The following is a 17,855-nucleotide window of genomic DNA, read 5'->3' as shown; positions in this document are numbered from 1 at the left end:
AGTAGTTATAGTTAAAGTAAATCCAAAATGGCAGAAACGAGAAAACGACACGTGTTTTTTCGTCCTCCCTGCCTCCTTTCGAAGTATTCTCCTGGCGGCGGGGAGTACGAAAACAAAAATAGGAGTCATTTTCTCATTTCTGCCTCTTTAGATTTAATCCAGTAAACAAACCAATCCAATGGTACAGCCCCAGTTAGTGGAACAGTTAACACAATATAGGCCGACGCCACACGTGAAGATTACAAGCCTGCTGTTACTTAGTATTTGGCTTTTTATTTGAATTACTGATGACTGTAAATTTAGAATTGTATGGACCTCAGGAGAGGTGAAATGCTGCCCCATACTACGAGCAGATAGCCAGGTATTACACATTGCCCCTTTAAAGTTCAGCTGAAATGAAACCGTATGTTTTATTTTCAGCTGTGGCATACAGATTTGTACGGAGCCCCCCCAGACCCTTAGGAGAAAGTCTTTATTAAATCGTTCCCTCGAGTTAGTAACTTGTTCCCTCGAGTTAGTAGCCCGTTCCCTTGAGTTAGTAACTCGTTCCCTCGAGTTAGTAACCCGTTCCCTCGAGTTAGTAACCCGTTCCCTCGAGTTAGTAACCCGTTCCCTCAAGTTAGTAACCTGTTCCCTCGAGTTAGTAACTCGTTCCCTCGAGTTAGTAACTCATTCCCTTGAGTTACTTCATAGAGCACTTCTTCCAATCATTCCTGACAGTCTACACATCGCTGATGTACGGAGCCCCCCTAGATGATGTACTTCGGTAAAGTTGGAAAGATATTGACAGATTTCAAACTTCCTGGATCAATAACTCATCACCAAAACGTTGTTAAAACACAAACAACGGCTCTCTCTAGCCATAGTAAAGTATACAACGAGCTACAACCTCATATTAATCACAACGACCAGTCCTCCTGGCTAGACACATCACATCGGTCTCTATGTGCAGCCAGCTGTAAGACAAGCGGTCAGGGACCGTCTACAAAGAGCAACGCCGAAAAAGAGAAAACTAATCAATAACTTCAGTATTATACAGTGTAGTACCAGAAAAAATTACTTCACACATCAATGATCTCCTCATAGTTGTACTACAACAATTAGTTTGGGAAAATATGCTTTTGCGTAATTTTGGTGTATTTTTAATGGGAAAGGTATTCAATAACTTCACTTTCATAAAGTGTAGTGCCATCAAAATGTCTTGATTAGTTTATTAAGTATAATCAGTCAGAGTCCATTGGTGTGTGAAGTGATTTTGGTGGTACTACACTGCATAATACTGAAGTTATTGAATATTTTTCCCATTAAGAAATTCATAATTACACAGGAGAAACGTATAGATTGTATGTTTTGATTTCATGATAGCATCCTTCCGAGTGTACATAAACAGACGATGCTGTTGTTTCTCTGTCTGTCTAACTGACAACCAGGAAGCAGACTGTGGCACAAATAGAGCCCTGGATTGTGAACCGCGACCCACTTTAGCTTCAATATCTCCTCATCTACAAGCACGCACGCACACACAAACATCCAGTCTCAACACAGAGTCATCGTGGAGCCAACACCAGCAAATCTGAGTTAGACGAAGGTGTACAGATAACTGCACACTGATTTTAGAGGAGAAACAGGGCCCACTTCCTACACAAACTATGCATATTTAATATAAAATGATACACATTCACATATCTTAGTGCACTTTTTTATTTTTCAAATCTGAGTATCTTTTTTTAATACTTTATTTTTCCCTTTTTTCAAGACTGTTTATTATGCAATCCACTGTTTGTAATTACAACAGTCTATAAACCAACTTTTAAGTAGATGAGCTTACAGACAAACCCATCAAGTACAGAGAAAACAACCTCAACATTCAAAACCAAGACAAAACCAAGAAAAGAAATAACAATAGTAATACTGATAAAAAGAAAGAGTAGAGTTAAAAAAAACTAAAACAACAAAGCAAACAGTTACATGGGCACACACATCCATCCTCCTTAACGTCAGGTCACCTCCAAGCATATGTATATGTGCATGCCTGTTAACCCATGTAACTATATGTTTCCTTCAGTTAGACTCCATAAAATGGATTTTCATGCTGATGAATAAATGTTGAATAAAACTAAAACTTTGTTCATGGTTTCATGCATAGGATGAATATCTTAGCAGAATGGCATTTGGTTTATCTACATTTGATTTAAATGCTGGTAAACAATCCACCTTATTGTTAAAAGTTATTACACAATCAGTGTTTGACAAGAGGGAGGAAGGATGTGTGCCAGTGCTTTTTGGGCATGACAGGAAGTGTGATGTAAATCATCATTTACAGGAATAAACCCTCTTGATTTGCTCTTCGTAAAAGCTCTGTGATGCTGATTTTTTTATTTTCGTTTTCACCTCTCAAGCATGGCTGCATGTCTCTTCAGTGCATCGCACCAACCTCCACACTAAGGGAGGGAAGTGGGCGGGCATCTTCTTGTTTTCATATTCAGTTTTTTTCTGCCCAACGCACAGACACGTCGTCTATAAAGGAGGATGTTTAGTCTGTTTAGTCTCTAGCTGTTTGATTATTGTGGGAAAAGTTCATATTGAATGAAAGACAGATTGAAAACCAGCTTGGGGACCCCCAGAGAGAGATGTCTGGAAACATCACGAACGACACCTGCGGGAGCATCGACCTGAAATTCACGCACGCCTTCCTGCCGCCCGTCTTCATCACCGTGTTCGTGGTGGGCACGCTGTCCAACATGTGGGGGATCCGGAGCGTGTGCACGAGCTGGACCAAGATCGGCAGCATCAACATCTTCATGTTGAACCTCGGGCTCGCGGACCTGCTCTACCTGTTCACCTTACCGTTCCTCGTGCACTATTACGCGCAGAGCAGCAAATGGGTGTTCGGCCAGACGTTCTGCAAAGTGACGCGCTTCTGCTTCAACCTGAACCTGTACGGCAGCATCGGCTTCCTCACCTGCATCAGCATCTACAGATACCTGGGCATCGTGCACCCCATGAGGGTGATGGGTAAGATCAACAGCAGACACTCTCTGGCCATCAGCGTCCTGGTCTGGATCCTGGTCATCGCTCAGATCCTCCCGGATATGTTCTTCGACAAGAATGATTTAGAGCGACCAGACTCGTGTTTCGACACCACCTCGAACGATATGATCGAGTACTACCTGCCTTACAGCCTCGGATGGACCGTGACGGGTTTTGCCGTCCCACTAGTGATCATCCTGGTCTGTTATGGACACGTTATTGTGGTTCTTGCCACCAAAGCCAACGTGAATCCTCTGCTGAAGAGCAGGTGTTTGAAGATGGTGGTGTTTCTGGTGATCCTCTTCTCCATCTGTTTCATCCCCTACCACGTGTTTAAAAATGTGAACCTGGAGATCAGGATTTTGAAACTAAACGGGACTTGTCGCGCCAGTTACCGCAGCGTGTACATCGCGCATCAGGTGGGCAGATGTCTGGCGTGTCTCAACAGCGCGATCAACCCGCTCATTTATATTGTTGGGAATGATGATTTCCTCAAGAGGCTCCATGAGCTCGGCAGACGGGCCCGGGTGTCTCTGGCCGGTCTGACTGGAGCAGTCCTGTACCGGAGACCCACGGAGACGGACTCAGGGACGCGCGATAACTCCGACACGATGAAAGGATGAATAAAAAGACGCACAATCGGTTCCAAACCGAGAACACACACAGAAACAGAACTCCCACATTACCGGGAGCAAAGTACAATAATGAGTTGATGGTTTGCAAAGATATTAAGCCTCGTTATCAGCCTTGTTATCCTTGTTATCCGCCATCAGTCATCAGCTCAGCAGATGTGCCAGATGCGCACAGAGAGGAAATCTGTGCGTCCTGCATACTGGAGGATTTTCCTCTCTGTGTGTGTGTCTGCTGAATGAACATCATTACAAAAGACAAAAACTTGTTATTTACGGCTGAAGCTCCTGTTATTATCTGGTGTAGTATAACTGATTTATTGCATCAAGTATTCAGTATTATTGTACATTAGACTTAAAGGTCCCATATTGTGCTCATTTTCAGGATCATACTTGTATTTTGTGTTTCTACTAGAACATGTTTACATGCCGTAATGTTAAAAAAAAATGTTATTTTCCTAATACTGTCGGCCTGAATATGCCTATATTTACCCTCTGTCTGAAACGCTCCGTTTTAGCGCATTGCGATGGAATTGCAACAGGATTGCGCTGCTATAGGCAACAGCTTGAGTCCATGTTTACTTCCTGTCAGCTGATGTTATTTACATACACTGCAACCAGGAATAAACTGGGACACATTTAGAATGTTTATGTTTAAAGCTGCGTAAAGGGTCTAAATATTGCATATTTGTGACATCACAAATGGACAGAAATCATGAGTGATGATTTGCAAAGATATTAAAGCCTCGTTATCCAGCAGCGCCATCAGTCATCAGCTCAACAGATGTGCCAGATGCGCACAGAGAGGAAATCTGTGCGTCCTGCATGCTGGAGGATTTTCCTCTCTGTGTGTGTCTGCTGAATGAACATCATTACAAAAGACACAACTTGTTATTTGCAGCTGAAGCTTGTGTTAACATCTCGTGTAGTAGCACTGATTTATTGCATCAAGTATCAAGTATTATTTTACATTAGTGTACCAAGGTTCTGTTATTCATATGTTGCACTTCGTATGTATTACCTGCTTTACTGCACCAGACAGTGCAGGGAAAGTTCAATTATTGTGCTTTAAGCACTGCCGGGGACTTGTTTATAATTTGTGATGTATTGCACTATATTTACCTTTGTCCTGTTACACAGGCACCAGAGAGAGACAGTGGAACTGTCAGAGTGGAACTGTCAGAGTCACAGCTCTGATATTGCGAGTTTGTTCAGAGAAAATAAATATGGATTTAATAAGGGAACTGCAACAGTGATGGAAGTGTTGAAGACAGGATTCAAAACCTCAGTAAAAAAAGTACAAATATACCACGCTGTAAAAAAATCTTGTATTAAAATGTTTACATAAATAAAAGTACAAAAGTATTATCAAGACAATGTACTCATGTCGTAAATTAAAGTACTCATTGTGCAGAATGCCACCTGTCAGAATGATTTATTATTATTGTTATTGGGTCAGTATTAATGAATTACCATGTAAGGTGGAACTAATAGGTCCTCCTACTAAAATTAATGCAGTCTGATACAACAGCCCTGCTATACAGGTTCATATATTCAGTTATTGTTGAAACTTTAGAGGGGTGTTGAAGGTCATTTTGGAGGCTGTAGTTTGTGGTGCATTATACAGAGGGACCCTCACTGGCTGTTTTATTAAGCTGCATTTTATACATATATATACACCATTAGTATGCAGATTCTTTTGATTGTATATCAGTTAATCATTATATTTATAAAACAACAAAAACAGTGAAAAATGTCACAGTTTCCTGAAGCTCAAGTTGATTTAATCAGATGTGTTGTGTGGTCTGACTAATGGCTGGTTCAGACTACCGGTGAGTGCTGCTGCCATTAGCTTCAAGCTTCCTTCCTGATGAAATCACGTCTGTCACGTCTCTTGGCCAAAGTCACAACAAGAATTTATGAATCTCAATTGCCTAATCTGACATAGTGACCATCGTAACCGACAAAAATACAGTGCGTAGTCTGAACCAGGCGTAACAGTCCGATATCCAAAGACATTCAATTTATTAACTAAGGTGAGACAACTCCTATCTGAGAAGCTGTAAGCTTGGGGAAATGACTTAAAGGTCCCATATCGTCCTCATTTTCAGGTTCATACTTGTATTTTGTGTTTCTACTAGAACATGTTTACATGCTGAAATGTTAAAAAAAAACTTTATTTTCCTAATACTGTCGGCCTGAATATACCTGTATTTACCCTCTGTCTGAAATGCTCCGTTTTAGCAAATTGAGACGGAATTGCAACAGGATTGCATTGCTACGCAACAGCTTGAGTCCATCTGTACTCCTTGTCAGCTGATGACATTCACATACACTGCAACCAGGAATAAACTGGGACACATTTAGAATGTTTATGTTTAAAACTGTGTAAAGGGTCGAAATATTGTATATTCGTGACATCACAGATGGACAGAAATCCTGACAGCTTGTTTCAAATGAGGAGTTTCTGAATACGGGCTGTGTGTATTTCCCTGTGGATTGAGCTTTGTGATACTTTCACAGTATTTATATAGGACTTAAGCCTGCTTTATAATAAAAAAAAAAACATGAAAATCTCACTTTTTTTTATAATATGTCCTCTTTAAACAATAAACTATCAAAATAGTTTATTGATTTTCTGTTTGTTAGAATGTGAATTGTTTACAAAAGCATTATATCCGTAGATAACACAGGCAGTTATTCAGTGAACTCTTTATAACCTCTTTTCCCTTAAAGCTAGAGTTGATCACCTTCTTCAACAACATGTTTTGTTATATTTGTTGAAATTTTCATAATGTCCCGACAGAAATCAACAAATCAAATGCTCTGACAAAAAAATAAAAAATAATCCGGTATCCGTGTCTGTCGCAGGTGTGTAATAAACCCGTCCAATCATTTCATTTAGGCCCGAACGTAACGATTAGACGGGCTACCTGTCTACCTGCGTGCACTCTGCCTGTGCACTCATTCACCAGAGTCTCCTACCAGCTGCTTGCTTGACAGCTGTGAGTACTAACAGTAGCCATGTTTGTAGTTCACGTCCATAATGATCATTTGGAGGGAGGCCTGAAGTGACGGACTGTCAGTGTTGCCAACTTGGCGTCTTTCTCTCTAGATTTAGGCCAAGGGTCAGCAACCTGCAGATCTTTAGCTCCTCTCCAGTGGCTCTCTGTGGATTTTTAAAAATGGAAATGAATAACTGTTTTTTGTTTACATTTTCATTTTCATTTATCATTGTTGTAGGTCTATGGTACGACGGTTCGACGGAGTATTAGGGCCACATTGAGGGAAAAAAAATAAACCTGAGATTACAAGAATAAAGTCATATGTTTAAGAGAAAAGAGTCATAATATTTTATAGTAATTTTACGTGTTATTTTCTTTTTTTCTCGTAAAGTTATGACTTTATTCTCGTAATATTACAACTTTATTTCTCGTTAAGTTATGAATTTATTCTCGTTATATTCTGACTTTTTTTCTCGATAAATTATGACTTTATTTTCATAATATTCTGACTTTTTTTCTCGTAAAGTTATGACTTTATTCCCCAAAATCTTTGATTTTTTTTCCCTCAATGTGACCCTAATAGTTCGTATACATTTGCACTTTGGCCCTCACTGCATTAGACTTATATACTTAGACTATAAACTGTGTTACCTTCATGCTCAAATGCTTTGTGGCTCCAGACAGATCTTTTTTTTATGTTTTATTTGCCTAAAATGGCTCTTTTTATAGTAAAGGTTGCTGACCCCTGTGTTAGGGACAGTTGGAGCTGGTGCTGCTCGCTGCTTTCAGTAGAAAAGGAGGAAGAGAATGTTGACTTCTGTGGTTGCTCAGGTATGCGGCAGATATTTATCTGCCCTCTGCTAACTTCACACACTACTGAGAGAATTCCAGGAAGCTGAAGCTACTGTCTTTGCCTGTCTTCATAAACAATCTTTGTACCTTTCTGTAAAACTCTGGTTACAGTTGGTCAGTAAAATATGTGATTGAGTCCATGTTCAAAAACTCAAAGGATCTTTCCTTAGCTACAAAAGCCACAGTAGCTGTATTCTGCCAATTTTTAAAATCTAGTTTGGCGACAATTAATAAAAGCTATTTTAGCATATTTACAGTGTAATTTCATTTTATGCATCAGGTACCAATAAAATACCAGTTCCTACTTTACTTAGCTGTAGGTACAGTTGAAGAAAATAAAACTATGGGGAACAAGGGTGTAACAGTTGAGCATTTTAGAGGAAAATAATTCAATTACAATCAAAATATTGCATAATTTGTTCTTACTGTGTAATTGAAGGGTAAAACGCGGAGTACTATTACAGGCCTGTTGTCATTTTGGGAACGTTAGGCTACTCAATTTATACAGTATGTTCTTCAATAACCCTCCATCTGAGTTTCCAGAGATGTTCCCAAAGCCCTATTTCTCCTTTCCTTTAAAGGTCCCATATTGTAAAAAGTGAGATTTTCATGTCTTTTATATCATAAAACAGGTTTAAGTGCTATATAAATACTGTGAAAGTATCAAAACACTCAATCCACGGAGAAACACACACAGCCCGTATTCAGAAACTGTGTGTTTGAAACAAGCCGTTAGCATTTCTGTCCATTTGTGATGTCACAAATCTACAATATTTAGACCATTTCACAGTTTTAAATGTAAACATACTAAATGTGTCCCAGTTTATTTCCTGTTGCAGTGTATGTGAATGACATCAGCTGACAGGAAGTAAACATGGACCCAAGCTGTTTCCTTGCAACGCACTTCCGTTGAAATGCGCTAAAACGGAGCGTTTCGGACAGAGGGTGAATACAGGTATATTCAGACAGACTATATGAGGAAAATAAAGTGTTTTTTGAACAATATAGCATTTAAACATGTTCTAGTAGAAACCCAAAAATACAAATATGAACCTGAAAATGAGCATGATGTGTCCCCTTTAAAATGCCCAACTGTTACTCCCTTGTTCCTCATAGTCTTGTTTTTTTTTTTTTTAAGTATTTTAGGGGAGACACCCCAGGCAAAAACATTTTTTTTTCATGCACTGGTCATTTTTGAGATTTTTGACTATTTTGCTTCCATAACATTCCATAACATCAGACTTGTGGAAAGAAAACATCCAAAATACACATTTAGGTGTTTATTTTACTACACCGCGTCTCACACTGCCTCATTTGCATATATAAACATACAATTTCAGAAAACTTGTAACACAAAAAAATAATCTCTCTGAATATAATCGACTGGGGAAGTTCCATGGTGGTATCTATTATTACATGTTTGACCCTATTCACCTGTAGTGTCCGGATTCATACAGCAAAATTACAGCGTAAAGTGTTTTTTTTTTCCCAGATGAGAAATTTCCCAGCCAGCTCACCTACTTGTCACCATTTCAGGAAAGGGTGCCAGCCGTACTTTGTTTTTCCATTGTTCCTATTTTTTATATTGCCTTCTATTTAAATTGTTCATCATTTGTTTGACTTTTGTTTTTTTTTGTTTTTTTTTACTGTGTTGTATCTAAAAATTAGAGTTTCAGAGACTTTGTTTCCTGCATTCTGGTGACTTTAAAAGAGTGAAAATAGCAAAATAATAAGTACACTGCAACAGCATTTTTATGTTAAACTTTTGATTTTACATTTAACTCTCAGGAAAGAAAACTGAATAATTTGCCCCTCTGGTGTGAACTTGGTGTGTGAATCTCTGGCATAAACTAATATTCATCCGTTTTTATTTATGTTTTGATCCTGTTTGAGTATTTCTTTCTCTTAGTTCTCTCCTTCTCTCACTCGCTGAAGGTCCTTTCAGACACGTGACAACGGCACCACTGCGCTCTGAAACCTGTTATTTCTAACGGCTTGCGCCGCACCACGATGGCTTTTCGCTGCATCGAGCAAAGCCCGACTTTGGACGCTGCACGCTGTGGCGAGCGCAGCTTGAACATGAGCTCAAACTGCGCTATGTCGCGAGCAAAGACTGCTCTTTTCCGCCGGGAAATGATAGTTGGCGTAGCTCTATTGTCGTCCGGGTGGAAACAGTAGGGATTATACACACTGTTCAGTTCCAGAAACAAGCTAAGATAACGAAAAGGAAAAAAAAAAAGTGTGAGAATTTGCCATAAATTTGGAGAAATACGGGAGAACTGTGACCCCGGGAGGAAACCGGGAGAGGGCGATGAAAAACAAGGATGTCTCCTGGGAATATCGTGACGGTTGGCAAGTATGGTGCCAACGTTGCTCAGGAGTTCAACTACCTTATTTCTCTGCAACTGTATTAAAGTGGCAGTAGGCAACAATATTTTGGCATAATTTGGCAAAAATTCCATAATAACCTTTCAGCATATTGTAATTCAAGTGATCTGAGAGAAAACTACACCTCTGCACCTCCTCATGGCTCTGTTTACAGGCTTTAGAAAATCTTGCCCGTGACGGCAGACTTTGACCAATCACAGGGCATTTCAGAGAGAGCGTTCCTATTGGCTGTTCCACAAAAGGAGATGCGCGTTCACGTCTGGTCTCTGTAGATAGTGAAAGCCTCGGTCAATGGCGGAACAACCTACTGGAAAGCTTGCTATTCCAGCATTGGCAGCAACTGCCTACACCTCAAAACAACCCAAAAAAAGAAAGACAGACTTTCAAAAAGACAGTCCAAACTGTTGATGTCGTTAGAAGGTAATGTGTAGCTCGCTGCGGTAGCCTCCTCAGATGTAGCGAGCACGTATGAAGCGCGTGCATATGCCCGTTCTCGTGTGGGGGGACGGGCTTCGGACAGAGAGGGGAGAGCGGAGAGAGGAGAGAGAGGAGAGAGCAGCTCGAGGGGATGCAGGATTTTGCGTTTTCCGGATTTCTACGCACTGCAGCTTTAAGCCAGTGCAAAAGTGAAAGTTTAATGAGGACTATAATTACTGGAAAATGTCTGATGTCATCTGTTTTTATGGATTCTTTAGAACTGCATCATTAGCGAGGTAAAGCATCCTGTCCTCGTCAGTTCTAATGAAACAGCACAATGAAACAGGAAGTCAAGGCCAGGGGCATGGAGCTGGTTGGAGTCTGTGTCACTAAATGACTTATTAGATGCTTGACCTGCTCTGCCCCTAGCAGCCGATTGAGTTCCTGGCATGGATGGAATAATGACTCTGGCTTGAATCTGGCCTGGGATCGTGCTATAAACAGGAACATTTAACACAATAAGGATCTACTTTCCTAGTCCAACATTCCCCTGCTCCATTGAAGGGTACACAAAAGCCACAAGTGGTTTCTGGTGGACTGAAGGCAGAAAACTAAAAACTACTTCTTGATTCTCCACAAGTAAGACATGCTCACAAGCCTTTTCCCACCAAAGCAAAGGATTGTGTAATCAACACTATTCCACAATGTGTGATGTAATGATGGCAAAAAACAGGAACAAAATCTCAACCGTACGGAGCGTCATTCTTCCTTCGCGGTGGCGAAATCATCTTCCTGTGGTTTCACGCTGCGGAGGTCTCAGACGCCCATTCAAACGATTCCCACTCCCTCATTCTGAGTCAGAGAAACATTGCAACATTGCAGTCCTGTTCAACAGAACTCAGAGGCCGACAGAAGAGAGCTCATTCCGTCCGTGTCTTTTGTGCCTTTGTGGTGTCTGAGCGGGATCCCAACACAAACTTGTGTTTTCTCTACAGATAAATATTACCATCTTCCACTCCATCCCCTGATTCTGTAAACGCAGTCTGGTAAGAAAAACACAGAGCAGCATGATGAATGTGCCGAAGCACTTAGAGGAAAACACCAGGATCAGCTCTACAGCCAGAGACCATGCAGTATTACACAGGTCTGGAAAATCAGAGACAATGCACGTTTAACCTCGTTCACTTCATACTGCTGCTGCTGCTGCACCTTTTCTATGCTGTTATGGAAGTTCAATCCTCTTAACTTCAGACTGAATTGCTGTTCGGTTTCACTTTATTCATTCATTTTGCTCGAGTTAGCCAATTTGTCATCTTGAGGAGGGGTTTTATTGTTGTGTTTTGCCCTAACCAAATCAGTAACGAGTGATGTAACCGTCCCAGAAAGTCATTTTTAGTTGACTGTTAGCTGCGGTAGTGATTGCTTGGAGCAGTTAACTTAAAGGAGACATGCTCATTTCAAGGTTCATATTTGTATATATATTTTTTTTTCCTAGAACATGTTTACATGCTTTAATGTTCAAAAAACACATTATTTTTCTCCTCCTGTCTGTCTGAATATACCTGTATTCACCCTCTGTCTGAAACGCTCCGTTTTAGCGCCCTGTCTCTTTAAGATAAACAATAAAACAGGTCAAATATATTTCTATCTATATACACACACAAGCCGTGCATTCTCTTCATTCTCTTCATGTTCAAAAAGGGTCATCTTGCTCTTACTTGGACATACCCAAGGTCTTTAGGATGATGGTGTTGATCCAAGGTCCACACACCAAGTTTACAGCATCTAATCTCTTGACAGAGAATTTATAGAACCTGTCAGGTATCAGGTTGTTGACCAGTATGTTGTATCTTGAAGGCCAGTGATGCGCTGAGCTGTAGTAAGTGGGGAGTTGGCTGTGTTGGGGGATGAGCTGGTTCTGCAGGAGCGGAGGGCCAAGATTCTGACTCAATCTGCTCTCAAAGTCGTTCATATCTTCATGTACAGGTGGGTTTGCTGGAGTCTCTGCTGCGTGGAAGCTGCCATGTCACTGTCCACCAAACCACCCTGGTCGTACTTAATGATGAAGACCTCCAGCTCCCCGACGGCCCCTGATGATCTCTCCATAGAGCGGTCCCAGAGGAGTGAGGAGGAGCTTCACCTGGGTGTTAGCCAGGGTCGCCGCAGCCTCCGCTCGTCAATCAGAGACGACACCGTGCTGTCAGACGAATATGAAGTGTGCTTCTGCTCTTCTGCAGTTGGTAGCAAGTGATTGTGCGAGCTCCTCTGAATGAGCTGCAGCTCTTCTTGTTTCATCTAGGAAATACATCACACAAAGTCATGAATCTACAGGTGCTCTCATATCGTATCACATCCATCAGACAGTATACTAGTGAAGGTTTTCAAAAGTTTAAAGACCACACGGGGCATTCTCAATAACTCTGGTTGATCAGACCTCAAAGTGTGCAGCAAAGCTAGCAGGAGAATGAGGGAGCCGTCAATCAAGCACGGTCTGTACACGCCCACACAGCCTTGAGAAGAGCTCTCATCTCATCACACTATGGGCGTTTAGATGCTTCAAGGCTGTGTTCACACCAACATTCGCACTGAACAAATGCAGACCCCCTCATCTATTTCAATGAGGCCACTGCATTGACACAGTGGGTGTGATGACAGAGGCTGTTGAAACCGGGCTCAACTTCATCTTCAAATCACCAGCCTGAAATTAGCACCCACCACCCGCCAAATGCGGGTAAATTGTTGGCAGTGGCGGGTGAAATCATCAGGATATCTGCCACTTTGGAAGGCAGGGAAACTGCTAGTGGAATAGAGAACCGTAGTTGTCCGCTTTCTTGCATCTCATGCCTCTGTGTCTATCGATTCCTCTTATTGATGCTCCGACAGTTACGCATGCAAAATGAAGCATACGCACGCTGTATCATGTTTCAGTTTGTTTTTGGACCGGAGACACAGCGGAGAGAAAAAAAGTGCTCAACAACATGGAGCTACTAAACCTGACGGGATGCACCCTGTTTTTCCATGATAAATGTGTGTTGAAATCAGCAGGAGGAGAGTTAGTAACGTTATCTGTTAGCAGCCGGTGGGCAGCACAGTCCTGCTTGGATAAATAATGGAGATACGAACGTCAACGGTGGTGCCATTGAGTTATTATTATAATAATGCTCAAAAAACAGGGCTCCCCCAGAAGCCACGGTGTAATTTGAACACTGTAATTTACCGTGTATATAATGTTTTTTATGTCAAATATATCGAGCATTGAATGATATCCAATCTGAAATGTTATTCTCTTATGAAGCGCAGAGATTTCAAAAGTGGCAGATAAAATTTCTGAGTGGCAGACAAAGATAAATATTTGTCTGCCACAGTGGCAGGAAGTGAAAAAAGTTAATTTCAGACCCTGATTGAAAAGTATTTAGCTATTTGCTGCTAGGAATTTAGAACAAATTGATATCTACTGTCAGCTTTCTCTCAAAGTAGGAGCTCTCTTACCTTTCTTTTTAACAAAAATAAAAGGGTTTCAAGTTACAAAAATAAAATGGATACAAAATAACAACAAAAAGTCAAAACGGTTTTAAAAAATGCTCTAATGACAAAGTCAAAAATGCCTGTCAGGAAAGATTTCTCCCAAAAAGGGCTACAAATTTAAAAAAGTCTCTCAAAATGAAAAAAGAGAAAGCCCAAAAAGCCCCGTTTTCTGTTGTCTCTCTCTATTTATACTTTTTTTCCCGAGCATCCTCCGTCTCTAGATCCATATATGGTTCAAACTTAAACATCACCAAATGATTGGATCATCCGTTCTAAGTAACATCTTTGATCTTTTTATGTTTTTATAGTCTTGTTCTTGACACCCACACCTATTGGAGAAGTGACATCCTGTTTTTTCTGTTTTTATATTTGGCAGATTTCAGCATCAAAACCACAGAATGTTTCCTGTTCCAGCTGATAGCACGCATATTCTGTTCAACCGTTCACTGCAGTTTCACAAATAACTACTACTCCTTCAGTTTTCATTTGGGTGGTTAATTAAAGTTGATTAATTAAGCTAGAGAGATAGGTTCAGGTGAGGTGTGTCTCGGACATTATAAGTGCATACTTCAACAGTTTCTACCTACCATATACCGAGTCTTTCCTTAAAAGCATTCTTGCACTCATTCATATAAATAAAAAAATGACAGTTCAAGTAGTTGTAAAATCTGGCTTACTTTCACACCTCTACTGCATGAAGCAGGTGTGAGTGTCTGTTACCTTGGTGCTCTGGGAAATAATGATGGACATATTTCACTATTTTTTTTTACATTTTATTGATTCAACCACTAAGAGAATAATAGAGACAATAATCGGCAGATTAATTGATAATGAAAATAATGAGTAGTTGCAGCTAAGTTCAGAGTTGTTGTGTTTTGGCATCTGCCAATCCTTCAACTCATTCATTCTTTGATCAAACTGGACTTGTAGCCATGTGTGTGTGTGCCACTTTCGGTCTGAACGCCCCAATAAGGTGTACGGTGCTTCCACTTCCACCAACATGACCAACAATTCAGTTGTGGCCTGTGCAGCTGAATGAACACATTCTGTGTTCTATAATGCAGACCATGTGGACAGTGGAGTGAAAATAGCACCGTACAACTGTCAAAGATTGCTTCATATTAAAAACTGCAGCTGTCCATTTCCCTTTTAAAGATGTAATTTACAATATGTCATACAAGCCCAATAACATAAGATACCAAATAAATAATAATATAGAGGTACACAGCTTGTAACCAGCTCTACATTCTGGAATACTAACCATGATGGAGTGCTCACTATTACCCCTTTTGTTGTGATTCTGTTGTTCTGTTTTTTGTTGTTGGTTGTGTTGTGTTTGCCTGTTCTCTCTGTTCTCTTCCTCTCTGTATTTTTCTCTTGGCAGGGCCTGTGTGTGGCGGAGGTGTGGCTGGCTCCGCCTGCAGCAGCAGAGGACGCACATCGGTTCTCACTCAACCTCATCAACCTCACCATAAAAGCCTGGATTCCACTCCACTACGGCGCCAGATAATTCCGTCTTGTTCGGTACTGCATCACGTTCCATCTGAGTAGATTTTCTAGTTTGAGATCTTTCTAGTGTTCACTCGTGGCTTTGTTACTTACCAGTGTTTTTTTTGTCTTCTTGTCAGATCTTCCGGTCTGCCTCGCTGCTGCTGCTGCTTCCGCGTCTTCAGTGACTGAGTTTTCCATGTGCTTAGTCCTCGTGGTCCGATCCCTCCGAGGCCACGAGCCGGCCAGGCAGCTCCTTGCCCTTCTGCCTGCGTTTTTTCTCTTTGTTGTAAAATAAACTCTGTTTAATTTTTTACTTACCTGTGCCAGTCTCTGCTTTGGGGTCCAGCTTAAAAACAAAACCTAACACCTTTCATACCAATGACCAGGGTTGGACCAGGGTTAACCTATCCTCTGGAGGATTACAGAGAGAGGAGATGATAGTGGCATCATCAATTTGTGCAAAACCATAAAATGTCTCAGAATGATGCATGTAAATGGTAAATGGTAAATGGACTTCCGACCGCTCGAAGCGCTTTAATGCACCTCAAAGTCTCGCCACATATCCGTGTTGTTCTGAAATCATTCCTGCTGCCGTCGCTCTGGTTGTTAGCGACCCTGGTCCGTGCCATTCACATCGAAATCGACCCCGGTCCGACCCACCTCTCGTCCTGGGTCGCAAAGGCGAGTCGATCAACCCTTTCATACACAAAATCAACCCTGGTTGAGTCCTGGGTGTGAAAGGGGTGTAAGTCTGGTAGGAGCAGCAGTAGGATTTGGTTGCAGAGGTCTGGGAGGGCGACTATCTGAGTCCTGAACCTTCTGGACTCCACACTCATCTGAACTTGTACAGGCCATACATTCACATTCACTCATGTACAGTGTGTAGGTTACAGGCGACATACAGGCAGTTTGATTCATTTTGTGATTATTCTTGGCTTTGCATTTAATCTGCAGGGCTGCCTACTGTATGTTTTACTTTGGTGTAAAATTCCAAACACCAATACTGCCATAAAGTGCCTACTGTGGAACTGTGGAAAAATGTAAATGTGGAACTACAATTTGCTTTGCTCATATTTTTGCCTTCTTTACAAATAAATAAGGAAAAAACTAAATGCTGTGGGATGATTCTGCTTTGAGCACGAACAGCAAACAACCAACATGGATCACTGGCTCCAGGTCCCAACCATCACAAGGGATAGTGTTTAATGTAATAGGTCATGAATTACATAGAGTGAAACTGAAATTGAGAATAATGAACTTTGGACTCTGGCCATAGTAAGAAATAAAATAAAATGACCTTTTACTATGCCGTTATATTTCTATATCGCATTATTCATAAGTTAATGATAAAGGGAGGAGTGTATGATTCTATCTATCTATCTATCTATTTTTATTGCATATCAAATCCCAGATTCCTTGATTGTTGTATCTTGAATGTTGACCAGCGAAAGGGAATACAAACTCCAACCAATAAAATCATCACAGGTTATCAGCTTGTCTACAGTCCAGCTGCTTACCATAACCACTCGAGAGTCCAAACCACCAGCCACCAGCCAATCCCAGAGCTCTGTCAACACACCTACCCACAGCTGTCAACTACAGCACTACTGACCTACAACTGAACCCTCCTTGCACCATGTCCTTCCACAACATCCTCTTACACATGAAAATCCATCACATTAAATATCAAAATGCAATATCCATCTATTCATTTCTATTAAAGGGACTGTTTGTTACTTCTTACACGTATAAATCATTGCGGGTCGGTGTTTCCCATGCACGCTCGCGTGTGGCTACGCTGTTCCAACACAAACTACACGGAAGCACCAAAACCACAAAGTTATATCTAGTGAAGCCCGTCTTGCAAAATATTGACAACTTCCTGCTCCAGCAGGTGAAATATAGAGTGATATTGTGGTTTTAGCTGACGTGTGTCGCCTCACTGTTTTGAGCGATGCTCGTTCATGTCTATGTAGAGCGAGCACAAGCAACAGGACGCTGACTTTCGTTGACTTAACGGCCACAGGTGTCGCTGTTAACAAGACATTTCTGATTCCTACAGAGAGTCCCTTTAAAAAGATTCAGTATTCTGTGAAAAAGATTCAACATGATCTGGAATTGCACTCTGTTGGTTCTCCACAAATTAACATACTAACTAACAACATTTCATTTATCTTTATTACACGGCTGTGTTGAATACTTGATTCTGATTGGTCAATCACAGCGTTCTGGAATTTCTGTATAACAGTCCGTTGCTTTGGGCGCAGCTCTGATGTTGTTTTTGTGTCAAAATATTGATTTCTTCAGTAAGTAATTTCTTCCCGTGTAATAAGCAGGATAATGTACAATGTACTAGCGGATCACTGTTGTGAAAGAATTCGCGTCTGGTTGCAGCATCGCCCTGTCGGGGATTCTTTCACAACAATGCCCTTACATGTTTTTTTTATTACATTATTAACAATATGAGATGAAATCATAGGATAACCACTTGTCCATTTGTGATGTCACAAATATACAA

The 17,855-nt window shown here is 40.9% G+C and overlaps 1 protein-coding gene, 1 long non-coding RNA gene and 1 pseudogene across 2 annotated transcripts; 2 read left to right on the top strand and 1 right to left on the bottom strand.

Moving 5' to 3' along the window:
• The first annotated feature begins 1,892 nt into the window (after nt 1–1,892).
• LOC119498319 (P2Y purinoceptor 1-like) lies at nt 1,893–4,136 on the top strand. Its single transcript, XM_037787096.1, has one exon. It carries the CDS (start codon nt 2,631–2,633, stop codon nt 3,651–3,653), a length of 1,023 nt encoding a protein of 340 aa, XP_037643024.1. The 5' UTR covers nt 1,893–2,630; the 3' UTR covers nt 3,654–4,136.
• Nucleotides 4,137–11,878: 7,742 nt separating this feature from the next.
• Nucleotides 11,879–16,351, bottom strand: LOC119485610 (annotated as a pseudogene).
• Nucleotides 13,288–15,650, top strand: LOC119485635. The gene is made up of 2 exons (XR_005206319.1): nt 13,288–15,370; nt 15,475–15,650. It is a non-coding gene; the product is annotated as an uncharacterized LOC119485635 (long non-coding RNA).
• Nucleotides 16,352–17,855: the final 1,504 nt, after the last annotated feature.

This window comes from Sebastes umbrosus, chromosome 1, assembly GCF_015220745.1.
Source record: "Sebastes umbrosus isolate fSebUmb1 chromosome 1, fSebUmb1.pri, whole genome shotgun sequence".
Lineage (NCBI taxonomy): Eukaryota > Metazoa > Chordata > Actinopteri > Perciformes > Sebastidae > Sebastes > Sebastes umbrosus.
This window is presented reverse-complemented; position numbering and strand designations above follow the sequence as displayed.